The sequence below is a fragment of the Homalodisca vitripennis genome, chromosome X (genome assembly GCF_021130785.1).
Source record: "Homalodisca vitripennis isolate AUS2020 chromosome X, UT_GWSS_2.1, whole genome shotgun sequence".
Lineage (NCBI taxonomy): Eukaryota > Metazoa > Arthropoda > Insecta > Hemiptera > Cicadellidae > Homalodisca > Homalodisca vitripennis.
The window spans coordinates 109530776-109551309 of NC_060215.1; the positions used below are offsets into that span (position 1 = coordinate 109530776).

At 31.1% G+C, this 20534-nt stretch overlaps 1 protein-coding gene across 1 annotated transcript; it reads left to right on the forward strand.

Annotated features, from left to right (window-relative positions):
- Positions 1–13228: 13228 nt before the first annotated feature.
- LOC124368634 (neprilysin-2-like) lies at positions 13229–20317 on the forward strand. Its single transcript, XM_046825872.1, has 4 exons — positions 13229–13362; positions 16947–16994; positions 17835–17941; positions 20128–20317. The coding sequence occupies exons 1-4, from the start codon at positions 13311–13313 to the stop codon at positions 20293–20295; spliced, it is 375 nt and encodes a 124-aa protein (XP_046681828.1). The 5' UTR covers positions 13229–13310; the 3' UTR covers positions 20296–20317.
- Positions 20318–20534: the final 217 nt, after the last annotated feature.

Below are 20534 nucleotides of genomic sequence, written 5' to 3' on the forward strand. Positions count from 1 at the left end.
AAATTTTAAATAACAACAGAGATCAGATATACACATTTAGCATATTAAGATACCAGTACCAAAGATTAATAATTTGATACTGGTTTCTATACTAAAAGTTATGTTTTTTTGTTTGTTTTAGTAACACATGTTGTAGTTAATCATGACACCAACATTATTTTGTTTCGCTTTATTTCTATACGGATACTAAGCATGGAAAGACCTTTCTCTTAAAATATGTAAACATTTTGAGAAAATGTACGTAAATAAATTACCAACTTCTCCATTTTATGACTATTTACCTAAAATAAACAAAATTTATAAATATTCGTATGTATTTCAAATGCAAACTATTATTGTAATCTGTATTCAAGGTAGTTTAATTATCCACTTAGGTACAAATACCTACGAAAATTAAATGAAACATATCAAGTCGTTTAATAAAACCCGGATATTTTGGAACATTACATATGTAAAACTAAATACAACATTTCTAAGAAATTTATTTTCACTTGACACTGACAAATGCCTCTATTAATTCAATTTTATCCCGCCCCGCACTCGAACACTCCCACTCGCACTCCAGATTTGTTCCTTTCGCCGTTAAATCTTCCAGATGACTGCCGATCTTCCCCTTGATCTCCAAGATCTTTTGATGTAGCCCCCGCCAGCTTACCTGCTAAATCTTTCAATAGTAATCTGTGAATACCAATAATTGCTATATCGGCATGGTTGCTGCTCCATGAACTCTTTGGCCTTGTTATTTCCGGCGTTACTATCTGTGTCAATGGTTTCTGCGTAATTGTTTAAAACCATATGGTATCATTTCCTGCTTGTGTATCAGAGTAGTATAGACTGACTTGGTCATCGACTTACATCCGGAGAATATTTGTTTCGATTTGTTATGTGATATTTCTTTTATTCTGTTCTTAAGTCTTATGAATATATAGATACTAATAATTACTTTTCGATTATAGAGTTAAAATACTTCTAGATATTAAATTGGCTCAGTTTTACAAAACTTAAGTAACAATGAACGCCTTGGAAAAATGCGTGTGTGTTTCAAAATGTGTAATAACGTACATTTTGTATAACAGATATTACACTTAACGTCGGGGAAGTGTCTATAGTAACTAATATTGTTTATTGTCTTTGTAAGTGTTGCTTTGAAGTGATGCGCTGACTCATTACTGCCTAAAGTTTTACAACGTACAAACTTTAGGCTATACTTTAGGCTAAGCATAGTTGTACGTACAAACGTACAACTATGCTTTGGCTGAACAGATAACAGTCCTATCGACCTAATTTTATTCAAAACTCATTTCCCAGTCTCCCATTTATTTAAACGATTTTTTAATACATAGAGAACAACTTAATTTAAAATTACTGCCTTATAAACGAAAGTATTTACTATCCAATTCACTGATTATTTTTACTAAAAAATTACCCATTATAGAAACATAATACTGTATAATATGTGTCCTAATGAATAGATAAGTCTTCAGAAATTGGCACAATTAAGTTTATGATTAACCCATCACGTTCTAGATCAGGCATGTTAGACTGTTCTTGACTGTTAGGTTAAGGCAATTATAGCACGAATTTTCTGATTATACCTTAGGTTAAATTGATAATTATGCTCTTATTGCTTTCAAACTATTTCTTTATTAGATTTTTTTATTCGAATTATTATTTTAAAGTTCTTTAATGGATATAAATTGGGTTGATGAGTCATATGTTTTCCAAACTAAGCGTTACGGGTGTTATATCATGTATGTATGAATGTTTTCCATATTTTAAATCATATTTGTGCCAGTAGTGCGATTTAGGTCGTTATCTTTGTTAACCAGAATATAACTGTACATTTTAAGGGTGCCAAGAAATCTAGTTTAAAATGTTTCAAGTCATAAATCGAGTTAGATTAACTCTACAACTAGGAGGCACGATATTAGCTTCTGTGCTCAAAGATATCAAAGTCATTGCACGATTATGACCACGAGAGAAAAGGAGCGAGCGTAACGTGCAAGGTTAATCTTCCATATTTTCATTATAATCAAAATGGGATCTTATTATAATTAGGGCGTAGTCGGAAGCTGTTCCAGCAGAGATATCAAGCTAGCACACGTCTCAGTCCATGCTCTATCTACACAATTTTCAACTTTCCATTTAATAAGAAACACAACACAAGTTTTTAACTACGTCACGATAATTATTATTATTAATTATTTTCATTCTTATAGATATACCTATTCTTCATCTATATAAGTCCTTCAGAACATTCTCGTAAGTGAGACAGTACAGAAGACATTTTGGACCATAAGACCACAATAAGAAACACAATACAGGATTACAACCCCGTCAAGATACGTAATATTATTCTTTGAATATACCTATTCATCACCAGTTTAATATATTTATTACTTCGATACATTTTCGTAAGTGGAGACAGTAAGTAAAACCATTTCGGACCACAAGACCAACAATTTTGTATTTGAGAAACAACAAAATGTTTGTTCTTTAAAAATTCCACAGAAATCAATTAACTGAATTGTTCTATAAATATGAAAATATGGTCAAAAGTGGCGACTATAAAGCCGCGCCGCCACGAGAGAGCGGCTTACAAGAATTTAAACTTGTTATATATTATAATAAATCTATTTAATTATTTTACTCTAAAGAGAAAAATGCTTTAATTAAATTATATTATGAGAGCATCTAGCTTTTATATATTTAACTTTTAAACAACGCTTGAGACAGATTTAAAATTAATTAGATAAATCCCTATACAAATATATAATTCATAAATACATATGTAAAGGTAGACAAGGGTATTTAAAACATATTTTAAGCACATGTAGAAAACAATCAAGAATACAAATATTTAACCACACTTTCAAAGTCGGTTAAGTCTCAATTTAGGCATTCGATAAGTGTATGAAAGCCGGTAACATAAAAGGCTCGTTACCTCCTCGCCTAAATTAAAATTAATTTATAGTTTATTTTCACGCTTGTAATTTCAGTTTGTGCGTGACATCGTAATGTGTTAAGTAATGTAAATTTTCTACCGAGATGGCCAGATATTATTTTGACAGTCAAAGATACCTTCCGATCCCATACTATTCTCCTTATTACAATATATAGAGGAGAGAAGTGATTGCCAACACTGCTTCTACTGCTTTATTATAAAAACTCTATTAGTATTACATACTTGTGCTTGTGTTCTGGCAGCTATCCATTAAAACTAAACACTAATACCTAATCATAAATTATAAAGGCTGGTCCTCAGAAGGCGGAAATTGAATATTATAATACTAAACAAAATATGAAAACTAATGGTACATGATGCGATATATCTATAAGGGAATTAATTTACAGTATCCAATGATAAAGTATTTGCTCACTGAATAACAAAACAGTTGCATTTGTTTTCAATGTCAAACTTTCTTAGGTGCAGATGCTGTCATAGCGACAGTAAAATTATATACAAATTATTATTTACAGTTATATGTTTATAGGACTTATATAAATTGTTTTTGAATCTATCGTTTTGTGATTAATATAATCCTTTAACTTTGCTTATTTTATATTAATAAATATTTTATATTTTACCATATTTGGTATAAAGAGCCTCGGCTACAGAGAATATTTTAACGTGAATAAATTATTTCATGTATGTTAAATTATTATTTCTTTGTGACTTTTTTACTGAATCTTTCTCTTACCTTATTAGTATGTATTTCTGTATTATATGTAATATATTTAAAGACTCTATGTTGGTTTGACTTATCTCTGATTTCAGTATGTATGAAGAATATTCGCTCCTTTTTTAACCTTTTATATACAAAATTATATAATACTACCCAAGGGTAATATTTTGCACGCGTGTTTTTTGTGAATAACTGCAACGTCATAAACACATCTCTTCTAATTAGAAGAGATGTGTTTATGACGTTGCAGTTATTCCAATTATTGGAATGTCACCCATGAGATAAATGATGACTATTGTAAGATATTTTAATTGAAGTGTTCGTTAATAATTTCTTGTTTCTTATTGAATACCTCAAAATATTTTAGTTGCATTTTAACTATCTTAGCCCATGAGGCTGAATCTAACATTCAAAGTCTCTAATGGGGTCGTACTTATTTAGCAATTGTTGCTGTATTCTTAAAACACATAATTCTAATTGCACTAATTTTTAGTGCAATTTACTATTGATGTAATTTACTATAGAGCAATATAGACAAGTGGCTTTTAACAGACTTCAATTTTGTGTTTTGCACTGAGTAAATTAAAGAGTCGTATCAATGTATCTTCACGTTTATGGCCGCAATTCTAACCACATATTTACGATTTTTATTCTAAACATTCTAAAAGTGAATGACAAGGTTAGATTCATTGTAAGCCGGTCTTAGGTGATATCTTATGTTAAAAACATTTTATAAACAACTTGGTTAGTATAGATTGGAAATTTTGCAAGAAGCCTCATTTCTATAGACACGATACTGAGTTCATTGCTGATGCACGTCACCATAGGATTTCGTTAATTATTTGAGAGCATTAAGGCTATCACCAATAGGACTGTTTATGCAGTTCCTGATCATGAAGGGGTCTTTGGGAACGAAGAGCTTATGCTTGACTAAACTTGGCTCGGTTTCTAACATAGACGAGGTCTCAACGGTTCTGCGGAATTCTTAGGTGTGACCCTTTAAATGTGTCTTCAAAGAGAATTACTGCACTAAACATGAGAGAAGGTGGAGACAACATCCGAGTCTAAGGATGAGGAGGCTGGTGCTGCAGTCATTTTCCTCCTTGGTGGTAGATCCTTGTCCTCTCAGGTCGGGGATCTGAGTGTGCGAAACGATCATCTCTGTCACTGCCAATCGGTTGTTTTGGCTGCTTTTATAACTGCTGAAACTGTGAACTAGTTGACTTCATGGTACTCCCTGGGTGCGCAATAGGCCTTTAAGGCTTACATGTACTGCAATAGACCGCCCCTTAGAACAATAAGCTTATGACTCAGTACGCTGACACAATTTTCTTTAGCCGGCGGAGTACATACACGTCTTCTCTGTATTGTCTGTCTTTCTATAGTGTCTTCTATTCAAAGTAACACGTATGCTATATATATACTATTCACAACGCATAACAAGATTTATGAAATTAGCCTGAGAAATGTTTTATTTTTAGGAGGTAAATAGTTGTGACTAACAGAACAAAACAAAATACATAGTATTTTATTAGATGCATTTATTTTTTTATAATTATTTCATATTATTTATGTATTACGTGAATAAGGAGCTGTGTAGAACTCTACACAACTCAACTTATTTGCAATAAAAATTATAAGTAGACAGATTTTCATTGCCGTAATGACATCAGAACTAATAATAATGCTTATTCGGTGTTTCATAATAGGGAACATATCCAGGATGTCCAGAATGCATGACGCTTTTCCCCACCCTTCACGAGCATGGCTTACCTCCATTATCCATAGTCCACTGTACCAGGCATCATACCTTTTACACGGCAGTAGAACGGCTCGTTTTGTAATAACGTATCATAAAGCATTTCTAAAAAAACTACGAGGAATTTCTTTATGCCCTGTGACTGCCTCATGTTCGTTCAGGTCCTCTATTGTTGACATACCCCTACTGACTGGTTTGGGCGTTAGTCCTTCAGAGCTTGAACTCACATCCTGCAAATCATAAATAATAATGCTATTGATATTTATTATTATGAGTTAAAAATATTAATCATAAATCAATAATATAAATTATCCACTTCAATACTTAATAAATACAGGTTAAGCATTTGTATTTACGTTATAAATAGCTTAAAATAAACATACACGTACGTAAACACACACAAACATACACACACACACACACATATTAAATTCATGTTGCTGTATTAAATTATCTTATCATAAACAACGTATAGCATATTTTTATATACATATTTTGAGAAGTTATGCTTCAATACATTCAAATGAACAAAACAGTTCCTCTAACAAAATTGTATACTTAATTTTGCCTAGCACCTGTCTGTCTTTCTGTGTTTTAATAAACAAAACCATAACACAACAACTGCTGTTAAGCGTTGTAATATTTAATGTCGTATAAATATTAATATTTTACTCTCTGCAAAAATAAAAATATCATTATTAGTTTATAAATTGTGCCATTTCAAACAATTTAAAACAAAACCGACGTGAACAATTGTGGGAACAAACAAAGTACAACTTGTAAAAGAGCTAAAATTTATATATCTGATATGTTATCAACGGATAATAAATAGCGGAATAAATACGTATTTACTGCTATCATGCCATGTGTATCTGTATGTTTACTGTTTACATCCCACTACAGACCTTTACATGTTTTAGTTATTGATGGCAAAATTTAATTGTAAATCGTACGTATATGTCCTCTCTAGACAATAGTTACAGTGTGATAAGTTTGCATATAAGACTACTATTATTTAGTATTTTTACAAACTTTTCTCAACGAAATTCAGGATAATAGCATCTTGACAGATAATTTAGTACAAGAGCAGAGAGCCTATTTGTGTAAATAATCACGCAATAGTATATTTGGAATTATAAAATGTATTGCAATAGTACTGGTGGTGTGAAAAATGACAAATTGATTTCTTTATTATATCGGTATATTACTGAATTTTTACATTGTAGTTTTAACCTTTTTTATTTGTATTAATCTGATGTTAACTCGTCCATTATATTAATTATTAACTACAAACTGACAACCATTAAATACAAAAAGGAAAATAAAGTAAAGTAAATATATTATTTTGCTAGGCGAAGTTAGGGCTAAGAAGCCCTCTCTAACACTTAACTTGGGGAACAATGGCTCAAAGGTGACTTCAAAATCACCACCAATGACCGGGCAGGCGGGCTGCTTGCAAGGACAGGACCGTTGTGACCGCTACACTGATAGCCATTGGCTACAACGATAATATCACCTTCGGTGTCTGTCCAATAAGCAATTTGTAACTGTTTAAAATAACGACCCATTGAACATAACTTAAATTTGGTTATTTTTGCACTTAAAAATTTTAGTTATCCCTAAATAGATTAAATCGAGACGCCCCTTATAATTGAGACCTGGTGTTAACTTTTGTATTACTAGTTTTTTTTCTTATAATACATATCTTCAGGGTAAAATACCTATTTATGTGGTGGTATAGCGACCCTAATCTTAGATCCAACCACAAAAAAACCTAATCAAAAATATACTACACGTATCCAAGATAGCATTCAAAATTAACTTTCATTTTACGGACAAATACATTAACGGATATATTATGTCACTACTAAGATTTTCATATATTCTATAATTTATATATAAATCTTAAAAATATATAACTATTCTATATAACTATAAGCATACAAAACTACATAAAAATGAACAAAAGGTTTAGACAAATATTAATTTACTTTATCGATAGTTTAAATGCCTTTAAGATTAAACCTTCTTTTAAAAACACGTTCTAATTGTTTGTTTAGGTAATAATGTAGCTGTATGTATTGTATAGATTATAGCAAGCATATATTCAGAAAATTAGTTATCTAAAGAAATATAGTATTTAAATTGTGGGTGAAGCTAAAATTCAGCTAATAAAGTACTATTAAACATAAAATAAACAGGCTCTTTACCGTCAAAGGATAGCTGCCAATCGATTTTACTAAAAGGCAGAGACAGAGTAGCCTTACTAAAGCAATTTACAGTCACAATATAACATAAACAGAATAATATATTGTCAATGATATATGTACCGATAACCAAGCCATTACTGAAATATATATTTCTTACAGTAAATAAAACACAATGGTATATGATATATTAAAATTGTGAAATAGGATGGTGGTTTCTGTCAAAATGTTCTGATAAACCTTATGAATGTGTGAATGTACTTGATACATATTTCAAACTAATTATTTTTGAGAAACAATGTTTTTTGTTTTTTGTAGTAAAATTCAAGAACTTTGTAATCCTTTGATTTAATCAAGAACATATTGTCAAAAGCAATCCTTGCAATTTGCATACACTCTCTAAAAATTCATTGTTTTAGTGTATCTCTATCACAAGCAGTGTTGCCAGAGGTACGATAATTATCGTAAAAGTACGATGATTTCATGCACTGGTACGATATACGATAGTTAACTATTATCGTACTGCGAACGTACGATAATTTCTATAAAAAGTTTTAATCTTAAAAAAATTATCGTTTAATAACAAATTATTCAAGATCTATACTAAGATTTAGTAAAATATTATTTCCCCTTTATCTCTATTAAGGAATTTGCATAATACTCTAAACCAGTTCTTACTCTATGTAAACACAAAAATAAACGTGTTCAAAAACCTTGATGTTACGGTTAGGTTCGCGTAGTCTGGGAACTACCACTACGCCGGTGTCGGTAGTCAAGTTGAACATCAGTCTCTCAAGTCTCTGCGTCTAATCCCGTACATTACGGTTATGATTGTTACAGTAGTCTTCGTGTACGTTGTTACTGCTGTTAGTGTTTATGAGACATTACGGTTATGATTGTTACAGTAGTCTTCGTGTACGTTGTTAGTGCTGTTAGTGTTTATGAGACATTACGGTTATGATTGTTACAGTAGTCTTCGTGTACGTTGTTAGTGCTGTTAGTGTTTATGAGCAAGTGTTATTTTGATTAGACCTCGTTATCTTCATCTGTAGCAAGGTATGTGATAGGGTTTAGTGAACTTTACATGCAGCCTAGGCTGTTATAAATAGCATAATATACCTAATACTCAAATAAAAATACAAATTATAGTCTTGTTGAATTTTGTAGAGGTAATAATTACAATGATTTCAAGTGAAGATGATGTTCCCTCGTCTAAAAGTGTTCGTCCCAGTATAACCAAATATAAACAACAAAAGTACCGCTCCCAGTGGGAAAATGATTACCGATTTAAGAAAAGGTTAGAGACAAAACTAATGCTTTTAAAGCTCGTTGTAGACTATGTAATGTATCCATGAATGCCGAATTAATAGTTCTTAAAAATCATGATAAGAGTAAAAAACACCAAGAATTGATGGTGAAGTTAAAACATAAATCCCAACCTAAAATAACAACTTTAGGGTTTGTTAAAAAAATGCCGCAAAATGTTAAGTCCCAAACTGTTGAAATTAAACTTGCAGGATTCTTTGCTGAACATAATATATCGTTCAATGTAGCTGACCACTTAATAGATTTATTAAAAAAGTCAATTGATGATTCTGAAACTTTAAAAAATATATCACTAAAAAGAACAAAATGCAATGCTGTTGTAAGAAACGTGATTGGCTATACTGTCAAAGAACAGTTGATTGAAAAATTAAAAGAAACAAAATTTTCTATTTTGATTGATGAATCGACTGATATCAGTACGATTAAGACAATGTGCATTGTAGTTAGGTTTTTTGACAAGTTACAAGGAAAAGTTGACAGCAATTTTTTTGAACTCAAATCAGTATTTGACAGTTCTACGCCTGCCGCAGCTGAAGGAGGTGCAACAGCTGAACATCTGTACAGCATTCTGGAAGATACACTTAAAAGTCATAATACTCCAAAACACAATGTAATTGGATTTGCATCAGATGGATGCAATATCATGATGGGTGTAAACAACTCTGTTGCTAGTCGGCTAAAGGAAAATTTTCCAGGAATTTGTATTCTTAAATGCGTGTGCCATTCACTGCATTTATGCGCTAGTGAAGCTTGCAAGAAACTCCCTAAAGAATTGGAAGACTTAATTAGGGGCGTTTTTAACTTTATGCATGGCAGTGCCAAAAGACTGTCACTCTTTCAGCAATTTCAAAAGTTTCTCGACCTTCATCTGCACAGAATATTGCACCCATCACTGACAAGATGGCTTTCTGTCATGGCAGCAGTCGAACGCGTTTTAGAGCAATGGAATGCTCTTAAATTATTTTTTTATCGACATCTTGGCCAATGGCAATTCCAGACATGCGGAAGAGATCTGTACATGGCTCCATGATCCTTTCATGAAAATGTATTTTCATTTCTTGAAATGAACATTGCCTAAGTTTACTCTTTTGAATACATACTTTCAGAGTGACAGAGTTGTTGTCACGATGCTATATGACAAGTTCAAAGAAACTTACACTGAGTTTCTTTTGTGTTTTTGAAAAGAGATTATGTAATGAAAACGATTCATGCTGATCGCTCCATTGAAATTGAAAACGCAAAATATTGGTTGTCTGACACTAAAATGTACCTAGGTGTTGATATTCTGTTTGAACTGCAAAAGAAAGAAATATTTTCTCAGACGGATACAGTAAAGGACTTTATGACCAACTGCAGAGCATTTTTTGTGTGTGGGGCGAAAGAGATCAATAAAAGATATGATTTTAAAGATCCTGTTTTGTCTGTCATGCCTGCTTTAAGTCAAAGAAATGCTTTATCGTCTGAATACAGAAAAACTAATCCAAGTATCATGCATCTAATTCTTTCTCTACCACGGGTATCATCATCTTACAGAAATAATTTTCAAGTTCTAGATGAGGAATGGAGGAAAATTCCCGTTTTGAAAGACAATTTGCCAAAGGATTTTGAAGTCACGCCTCAATCAAATGATGATACATTCTGGTCTAAACTATTATACTACAAGAATAACTTAGGAGAATTGGAATTCAAAATCCTGCCTAAGTTTGCTTTAGAAGCATTGTCTTTGCCACATTCTAACGCTGACTGTGAAAGGGTGTTCAGCAAGATCAACAACGTTAAAACTAAATCTAGGAATAAACTTCTAACAGAAACAATTGAGAAAACATTGTTGGCAAGTGAAGGAATCAAGTTTCAAGGAGGATGTCCTTCATCTAATCCATCTAAGGAAATACTTTCAAAAATGACCGCTTCCAATTTATACAAAGAGCGAGACAGAGACGCTGCTGGAACCAGTGGGATGAGCGGGTACAGTGAACCAATAGTGGAAGGAGTCGGTATAGATGACAGTGAAATATTTTTTAGATTTACCACCTTTATTTTATTTATGTTATTTATTTAGAATGTTAATTTTATCGTATTTACCCTGCATATAAATAAACTTTTTGTGATGTGTGTTTCCCCTTTAAATAAATAAACAAACTGATATTGGTGCATACCTAATCCGGAATAAAACAAACTAAAAGGTAAGTGTAATTTATTATGTAACATAATTTAATTTTCTATATAATATGCATGGTCTCGATATTTTTACTCAAAATTACGATAATTTTTCGAAGTTGGTACGATAGTCGGTTTTTAAAATCTGGCAACACTGATCACAAGAATAAAACTTTTACTACATCTATAATTTAAAATGCATAAGTTCAGTTTTTATGTGGTCACCTTATAGGATGTTAACCTGCTGTTTAATGAGAATACTTCTTCACTGATATTGTGCTTTAATTCAAAACCAACGGAGCATAAATAATAATCTATGGTAATTCTACGACGTGTGGGTGTACTTTATATTGTTTTCGTCTAATTGGCGTAAAAAACGTATAAGTCGTTTTTCATAGTTGTCAATAAATTATGAACTAATACAACTGATTGCGATTGTTTAGTTCATAGATAAGAAGTTTGTGGATGTACCGTTTCCATCTATACCTGTATACTTGTATTTATTAATAATACAAACGAACATGAAACACCAAATAATAATAAGGCTGATTGACTTAGAAATGTCAACAAAACCGACCTAAATATGGCTTGAATCTAATTATACAAATTACTGGCAGTTTCCCGCGGCTTCGCACGCAATTTTGTAGGCTTTGCACGTGCATGAACACTGCTGGATTTAGTGAATTATAATTACGTCGCCGATGTTGGAGTTTGCCTTCATGCCATAGCTGATTTTCCCGAGACAAAAACTTATCTACTATATATATATATATATATATATATATATATGTGTGTGTGTGTGTGTGTGTGTGTGTGTGTGTGTGTGTGTGTGTGTGTGTGTGTGTGTGTATGTGTGCGCGCGCGTTTGCCCGTGTTTGCGTTATAATTTTCTAGGTTAACAGGGGCTAAAATTAAGATCAAAATTGATAATATAAAATATTAATTACTCTTAAGAAAAAACAAAACCATTTATCTTATAAATAATAATTTATTCTCTGAGCAGTTCTGCGACAGCTTATATTTCTGTGTAGTTTTATTTTATTATTAGTTTTTACGAATGGAAAAATACATTACAATTGCTTAACGCTTTATTTTTTGGGAAATTAGGTATACAAATATAATCATATTGATATTTTGTTGCAATTCATTGATTTTCAAGAGAAAAAAAACGTTTCCATTTCATTTTAAATACATTATCGCATTGTTGAGATTGGTTTCTTTTTAATCAAAAGACTGTTTCTGAACTACTCCACTTTAGCTTTGTTCAATGGTACATAAATATTGCTCCTAACAATTAATGTTATTGAATTAAACGTATTTTCAATCGTACAAGGACGTACCAAGCGACGGGGTCCAAGGGACCGGACCCCCCCTCCCCCGATTTTAAATTTTTCGATTAATGTTTTGGTAAACGATTATTATTTAAATAATTCAGTATTACTGACATGTGCTGCTGAAAGATCGTTGTTAACAAAGAAACTGATAAAGAATTGTTTAAGAAACAAAATGGGGCCCTACTCTCTGTCCACTACGGGAAAATGTCAGTTGTCTGGACTCCCCCCCCCCTCACCACCACCTAAATATTTATATAACAGCGATGGTCTAAATAAGTACAATTACGTATTAAATGACAAAACAACGTTGATGGAATTATCAATCATACCTACAACATATTTAATTACTCTTTGAATACGGGTTGGATTGTGGTTCCTAATATATAGAAAATTGGAGTTGTAACCAGGGCCGTACTCCAATATTTCGGGCCCCGTTATGTCCCGCCAAACCGCACGGTTCCATCAAATAGACGTCCCTGAGGGCCCAGGTCCCGTTAAAATTGTCTCAATAAACCGGTCTGACTACGGCCTCGTGGTAACTAAAAGTCACAGAGGTGCTAAAACGAGTCAATTTTATGGAGTGAAACGCTGTAAATTTCCTCAGTAATGCACTTTATTGCAGGTCGTTAAATAAATGTACAATAAACAAATCAAATCCTTACACAGTCAACAGCTGATGTGCAATATCTGTTTAATAATAAATTACTTTACTTATAATTTCAACATGGTGATTTATTACAATTAACCAATCCCCGTAACTTAAAAGTCCTTCAGTGATGTGTCAGAGGGAATGCTGAGAGACTGCCACATACAACATTAGTTGTCGTTGTTCACTGGCAACATGTCACACAATGGCTGGGCTTGTCTCGTAATATTATTTACCATTGGTTCATGTAAGTAAACCATTACACATTCCTATTGTACATTTTGTATATTTAACGGAGATACAAAACAATTTATTAATTAAAATGAGATAAATTTATGTTCATAAATATTTTTATTTATGCTTTTCTACATATAATCTACACAAATGTACTCAATGTTTCAGTAAAGTGCAAGTAACATTTGATAATTCATTTAAGTAAATTAGTTTACTATATACTATTTTGAGTGATAAAGACAGTGATGAATAATTCAGCCGGAGTACAGAGCTAGAGTAACCATTACAGGAAGGTACCATAGTAGTTTTTAGTTATGCATAGAATCGATTCATTGATAATAATTTTTAATTTGATATTGAAGCTAGGCAGTAGTTTACATGCTTCCACTGATCAAAACCGTCAGAGTCTTGAAATTGAAAATTTGAGTGTTTTTTTTTTTTTTGGCTCAAGTTAGTAAAAACGTTAGTTGTCATATTTAAGTTTTTAAATGTCATTTTGAGGGAAAAACGGAGGATTTTTCTTAAATTAATAAAATATGTTTAGTTATACAATCCAGCAGTATGATAGAAGTGCTTAATAAGAATTTTTATAGATAGAGGTGAGTGATTTATAGAAGAATCCTGTTAAACATTTAAATATCTCGATCCAGTTTTTTTAGTTTAATTTTAAGAAAAGTGTAATAAAAAATAGGCAATCACTAGTAGCAAACGTGGTTCTTTTTGGTATGCAATCGTTTTTTTCATATTAATGAAATGAGATGAAACGCCGAAAGATACACATTGTTTACTATATGGAAAACAAAACAAAAACTTATAAGTTAAATTTCACTAAATTACATAATTTAATTACCTTAACGTAAGCATACCCATCCTATAACATAAAACTGTCATAGACCTACTGAAATGCACTATTAAATTCCCATTACAATTTACATTTGAAAAGTAAGATAGATCGTGGAGTTATTATTGCCATTAATGTTGTTTCCTTTGTTTGTTAAGGCTTTTTGAAGGACTGAATTAATTTTGTTTTCATTTGTGTTATATTCGAAATTTTCAGTTTCTGGCTCACTGACAAAAGTTTCGTTAACTGTAAAAAAACCTTTCCACTTGTCTACCTTTTTCTACTATCTTTGTCTGTTTTTCGGCTATATTTGACTTTTTAATTTTCGAGGTCGAGTTCAAAAAAACTTATGGGATACATCCAACTTCAGCTATAGTTTTCGATGTACCCTTCCGAAACACTCCATAACAAAATTTTAGGGTTGTCCTATTAAGAAACGCAGCATTATTACCTGATAGTGTGACACCCAACATGCTGAGTATTACAGGTTCCGTTTCTGCAGCCAATAAACTATCTGTTACTATTCATACAAGAAGAGCTTAATGCTTTATACATGTGGTGCACATCACAGGGATGTTTTTTTTGTAATAGTACAACTATTTATCGATGAGTTTCTTTCCTTTCTTTAGGAGCACAACTAAAAAGCCTTCATTGTTATGAGCATCATTTGTACTCTAAATAAATCGTCCCTTTTACATTCTTCCAAATGACAAATATGAAGGAAATTAATTTTAAATTGTGAAACATTAACATTTTCTTTTATGCCTATGCAGCTTTTAATGATTAAAAAAACCTTTCCTATAATTAATAGATTCGAAATGTTTTAATTATTCAGATAGAAAAACAAATAAAATATAATCATTGACAGTACTTAAGTATCATACTTTCTTCCACTTTACAAATTTTTCAAATTCCACTTCATACACACCTTGAGATTTTACCGAATGGACGAAACACATGAGGTTAGAGATCTCTTAGTAATAAATACTAGATTTGCAAATTTTACTTAGAAGGTTAATAGAGATATTAGAAGACTAGAAGTCTAGAACTTGAATACTGGACGTTTGCTATTGACGATGGAAGGTTTGAAGAGATAACAGGAATTTGGACATTTGCCATCGTTGTATGTATCAAAAGTTATAACACAACTTTTCGAGGATCGGAGAAAACAAAATCTTTCCATTCCTTTTTTCTCTCTGTTCTTTATTTTTGTATGTATTCATAACCTCCCCCCCCCATGTGATGAATAGAATAGATTCCAATCCTCGAAACGTTGTGTTATACCTTTTGTAACAAATAACGATGGCAGATGTCCAAAATCTAGCTATACTGTCTAATTTAAATATCAAAAGCATCTATTTTTCTGCTTTTAATTCTACTGACGTGGGCACAAAGTATTGATTTATGACATTGTTTTGGATTTATTTAAATATTTAGAATTTTATTTATATTAGCGGTTGAAAGCTAGACCTGGGAATCCATTACTTCAGGCTAAGGTAAAATAATTAATTACTTGGAATGCGAAAAATACCGTGTTCGAATCCGGACCTCTAGGACGAAAAGTTGAGGCGCTAAGCTCTTAGGTAGTACATGCCATTCGAGCTTAGGGAACAGTACATACATACGCGCGCTGCAGTAAGTGCATGCTAAGTCGAATGTAAGTGCATAATTAAACTTTTTAATTAAGGTTTATTTAAAAACAAACGTATATTGTTTGCATAAGTAATCGTTTATGACATTCTATCATCTTATTTAACCGTCAGAATGTAATTATTGATTAAGGTACGTATTGTTGTTTTCATAGCGTTATGAGTTATTTTAACGTACATGGCCCTCTAATGTATATGGGAAACAACAGGGTGAAGTGTGTTCAGTAAAATAATCTTGGATTAATTTAGTTTTTGTTTTATTAGAATATTGTGTATGAACATGTGTAGTATTATTATGTATGAACATATACGGGGGAAATTAACTATAAATCTTTGGAAACAACCAATGAGATTTTCTTATGCATACCAAAATATTTGTATATGTATATCCTATTCAAGTATAAATATGTTTACAACATTTTTACCGTTTTAAAAGTTACTAATAATAGCCTACACTTATATTTTTGGAATCTGATAAACCAGAAGTTATTTCAACATCTGAAATAATTGTAGTTTACCAATACAACTCCTCTAACTTAGTAGGTAATTTTAGTATTTTTAAAGGCAATTTTATAAAGTACTAAGCAATGTTTTATATTTTTGGGCCTAGTGAAACACACATTTGGTGAAAATTTAGTGATAAAAATGTAAGAGGGATTTTATTATTCACCCTATAACTTACACAACTCCATGTTTCAAATGTTTTAGATTTCTTTCACTCCATTACAATACACTGTTTGTTAGTTGCCCTAAAATATAAATATAAAATGCCTAGTTTTAAAGTACGCACGAACCTTCTTTAGTAATATTTAAATAAGTAACTTTTGAGGGAAATATAATAAATCATTATCCCTTAGTTCCCTATAGAAAAACAATAATTCCCTCCCCAAAATCTTCCCCTTATTAAAAATTAAATACATTATAAACTTTCCAAACGGGCTCACCTTTTAAAAATTTTAAAAACCTCTCATTGTTGAAATTTCATTATTCAAAATGAATTTGAAGTACCCAATACCATGTTTTAGCAAGTAAATACGCGAGTGAGTAAGTCAGTGAATCAGACAGATAATTCAGACTTATATAATACTAAACTATTATAATTTTCAGGTGAATCGATCCGACCCGTATGCGAGACAGATGAATGTAAGACAGCTGGTAAGGCATTATTTATCCTCCGCTTACACGATTAGATTAAGCGGATTTTACCTTAAAACTGTGCTAATGTTTAAGATCATGAACTACTTATTTCATTTTTATGACTGATATTTTAGCAACCATATCACTGACCCTTACGTTATATGTGTTATATAAGTATAAATAAAATGCATGCAGATAAAATTATAAGGATAACTAATTATCGGCTAATATGTACTCTTTTAATTATCAATAAAATGTATAGGAGTATAATTGTATATATCTAAGGGCACTATAAAAAGAATTTTTAAGAGTAAAAATAGATAAACGATTTCAAAGCGTATTTATGCTGAAATACGTTATGTATAATAACGAGAAATGCGTAACGTATTATGGAGTTTATTTCTATAGTATTAACTGTTAAAACCCCAAAATCATATTTTTCTTAACCCAGAGGAATCTATGTACGAAATTCCATTCTTAGAATTTTATATCGAGTTATCACAGGACAGACGACACGATTTGAGGGTCTCATGTCTTTAACAAGGAGGGTATTTCGATGTTCAGTTGGCCTTGAAATGCTTATGAACTTGACTCGCAAAGAAACGCCAGAAAAATAAATGTTAAATCATGAGCAAATAGTTACACAATTTTACGTACCACAAAACCTATACGCTCTAACATTAACAAAAATTCCCATTCGTCACAAACATAGTTTATTAAAAGTAATGCGTTTAAACAAAATATTAATATATATGTGTGTGTGTATATATATATATATATATATATATATATATATATATATATATATATATAATAAAATAAAATTATTATAACAAGATTTACATTGCTTTTTGTCAGCCGATAGAATCCTGAACTGCATGGATCCGTCTGTCAGGCCCTGCGATGACTTCTACAAATTTGCTTGCGGGAAATTCCTGGAATCTGCAGAACTACGTGATTATTTGGTACGTCCAGTTTGTAAGCTAACCTTAAAAAAATTGTATACACACTTTTATATGTATATAAGTGTATTATTTTAAAATGAACTTTATTTAAAACTGTTAATCTAAATCCTTATTTTGGCTGTTATTCAGATTAGATTTAAATAAATTGTACACATTAATCACTTTAAACTTCAATATAAAAAATTAACTTATTTAAATCTGACTACGTTAGTCCAGTTGTATTTTGAAAAGGTCAACCGATAGGGTGACCATGGCCTTGTCAAGGTCTTAAAGCAAATATCACTTAGAATTAGATAACCGAATCAAGCAACGACGTGTGGGGCTGCTCCTTGGATGCGCGACTGCTGAGCGATTCCTTCCTTGCAAATAGCCCATCTCAGGTATTCGTGGCGGTTCGAAAATCATATTCCGGTGACTTTATTTCACATTATAAATCCTTTACTTTTATTTTAATATTGAGACATGTACTATTTTCCATAACAATGTTAGATGTTCTGACATATAAAACGTAAATTAAATTAACTAACAGTTGTAGACAAACAAGTAAGTAAAAAATTCAATTAATCGCTAATTCTACAACTAAATATCAATATATACACCACATAATTTGAGGAGATTTATGGCATCTATAGCTAAGCCTGTTTAGAGGTATCATCGTTAGTAATACAATATTTAATGAGTGATTAGACAAAAATTATTATTTTTTAGTGTGGTCTAACACTAAAACTAAATCTATGACATTACTTAAAAATATACATATAATTTATACTTTAACATATAAAATAATAACAATATAATAACTCTTTTTCCTGGTAATACTGTTTCAGTTCATTTTACCCTTAAAAATAACTATAATCCAAAATAAATCTCAAGACTCAATTATATAACATGTTTAAAAGTGTATAATCATTGCTGTATGAGCAGTGTTTGCTCAACATCAGTCAACATCAAGCATCAATTTATTTTTACTTCAAAAGGAATATTTTCTCTTAGGTGAAGTTTTTTGTAATTTTTGGCAATTCAAGTTAAAAGTTCTTGTAAAATATGTATTTTGTTGCTTAGAAACTATATAGAGGCTGATATACCTAAGCCATAGCTTTTAAGTATTTTCGTTCTGGTGAAGATTTTCACTTTTATCATAAAACAATTTCAGAACTTTGAACAAGAACAGATAGTTTAAAATAAAATTTTCTCGTAAGAATATTGGGAATGAGGACTTAAATTATTTTTAAATGAAACAAATGTGATAAAATAATTTTGTTGAAAATATATAAGATTTAATGAGATTTCATATGTATTACCCCATAAGATAACTCCATATTCAATCCTGTTTTGTATCATGACAAAGTACAGAATTCTAAAGATCTTTGTACTGCTCATGTTCTGTGGGAAATATAAATGTCTAAGTGTGCTGTTACGTTTTCTATTAATTTTGATGAATGAATTTTGCAATTGACATTAACTCCTAATTATTAAACATCGTTAAAGTTTTCTACAATAGAACATTTATTTTATTACACATGCATTTTATTTCTACCAATGCACTCTGTGCACTTGTATTTTATAGATTATAAACGTGTATTTATTTTCTGATATTAAAATTTACATATTACTATCTACTACCGGTTTTGGTTTATTTATGTTATTCAACAGAACACAGATTATCTCATTTGTACAATGGAACAGAGATTAATTAATCAAGAAACGACGGGTATAGGTTTAGTAGTATTTAAATTTAATATTATATTTTGTTTGAAAAAGAGCACAAGATAAATGCGAGTGATTACTCTGCCACGACTGTAAACACAAGCTGAGGTTTACATTTTTAAAGCAGTTAAAAGCCTTTCACGATTATCTCGGAAGTGTCACAAAGGTACGTGTAAATGAATGGTAGGTGGTTTAGGTGTAAATAAATGTTTATTTCCTTGTAGTGATAAGTTTAATCTACAAATTTAACAAAACTTCCTTCCATCAAATGTATCTCATTATGTCGTAGTAATAACTGTCACAGGCACGTTTCAATATATCAATGAGAAATTTACATTTTGTCACGTTTTAAACATCTATAATATTTTGGTTGTTTATCTGATAATAAACATCTGATGATCCAGATATAAATACTCAAGCAATATTTTAATTGTAAATATCTTGTTAGTGTTATTATATTGGTTAAAACATGATTTCAGTCAAGTAACTCTTCGTTCATCCAAGTTAACGAAATAGTGGAAGATCAGTTGAAGGCTATCCTTTTCGAAGAGTCAACACCAGATGAACCTTACCCATACAAGACAATGAAACATTTGTTTTCTCAGTGTTTGGATGAAGGTAATTGTGTGTGCACTAAATTGCGATAAGTACTTTGACAAGCTTGTATGCCTGTTTCATTGATTTTATAACGGATGGATGAAGCATAGTTATCGTTTCCAGTTATAATGAAAACATATTTATGTATCATACTGGTATAAATATGGTTATAAACATTTAATAATACTTTAGGCCTAATATAACAAAGTATGATAACTTATTATAACACTGTAATTATTTATTCTACATAAATATATATAAAATTTGATATTTATTATTGCAGCAATTA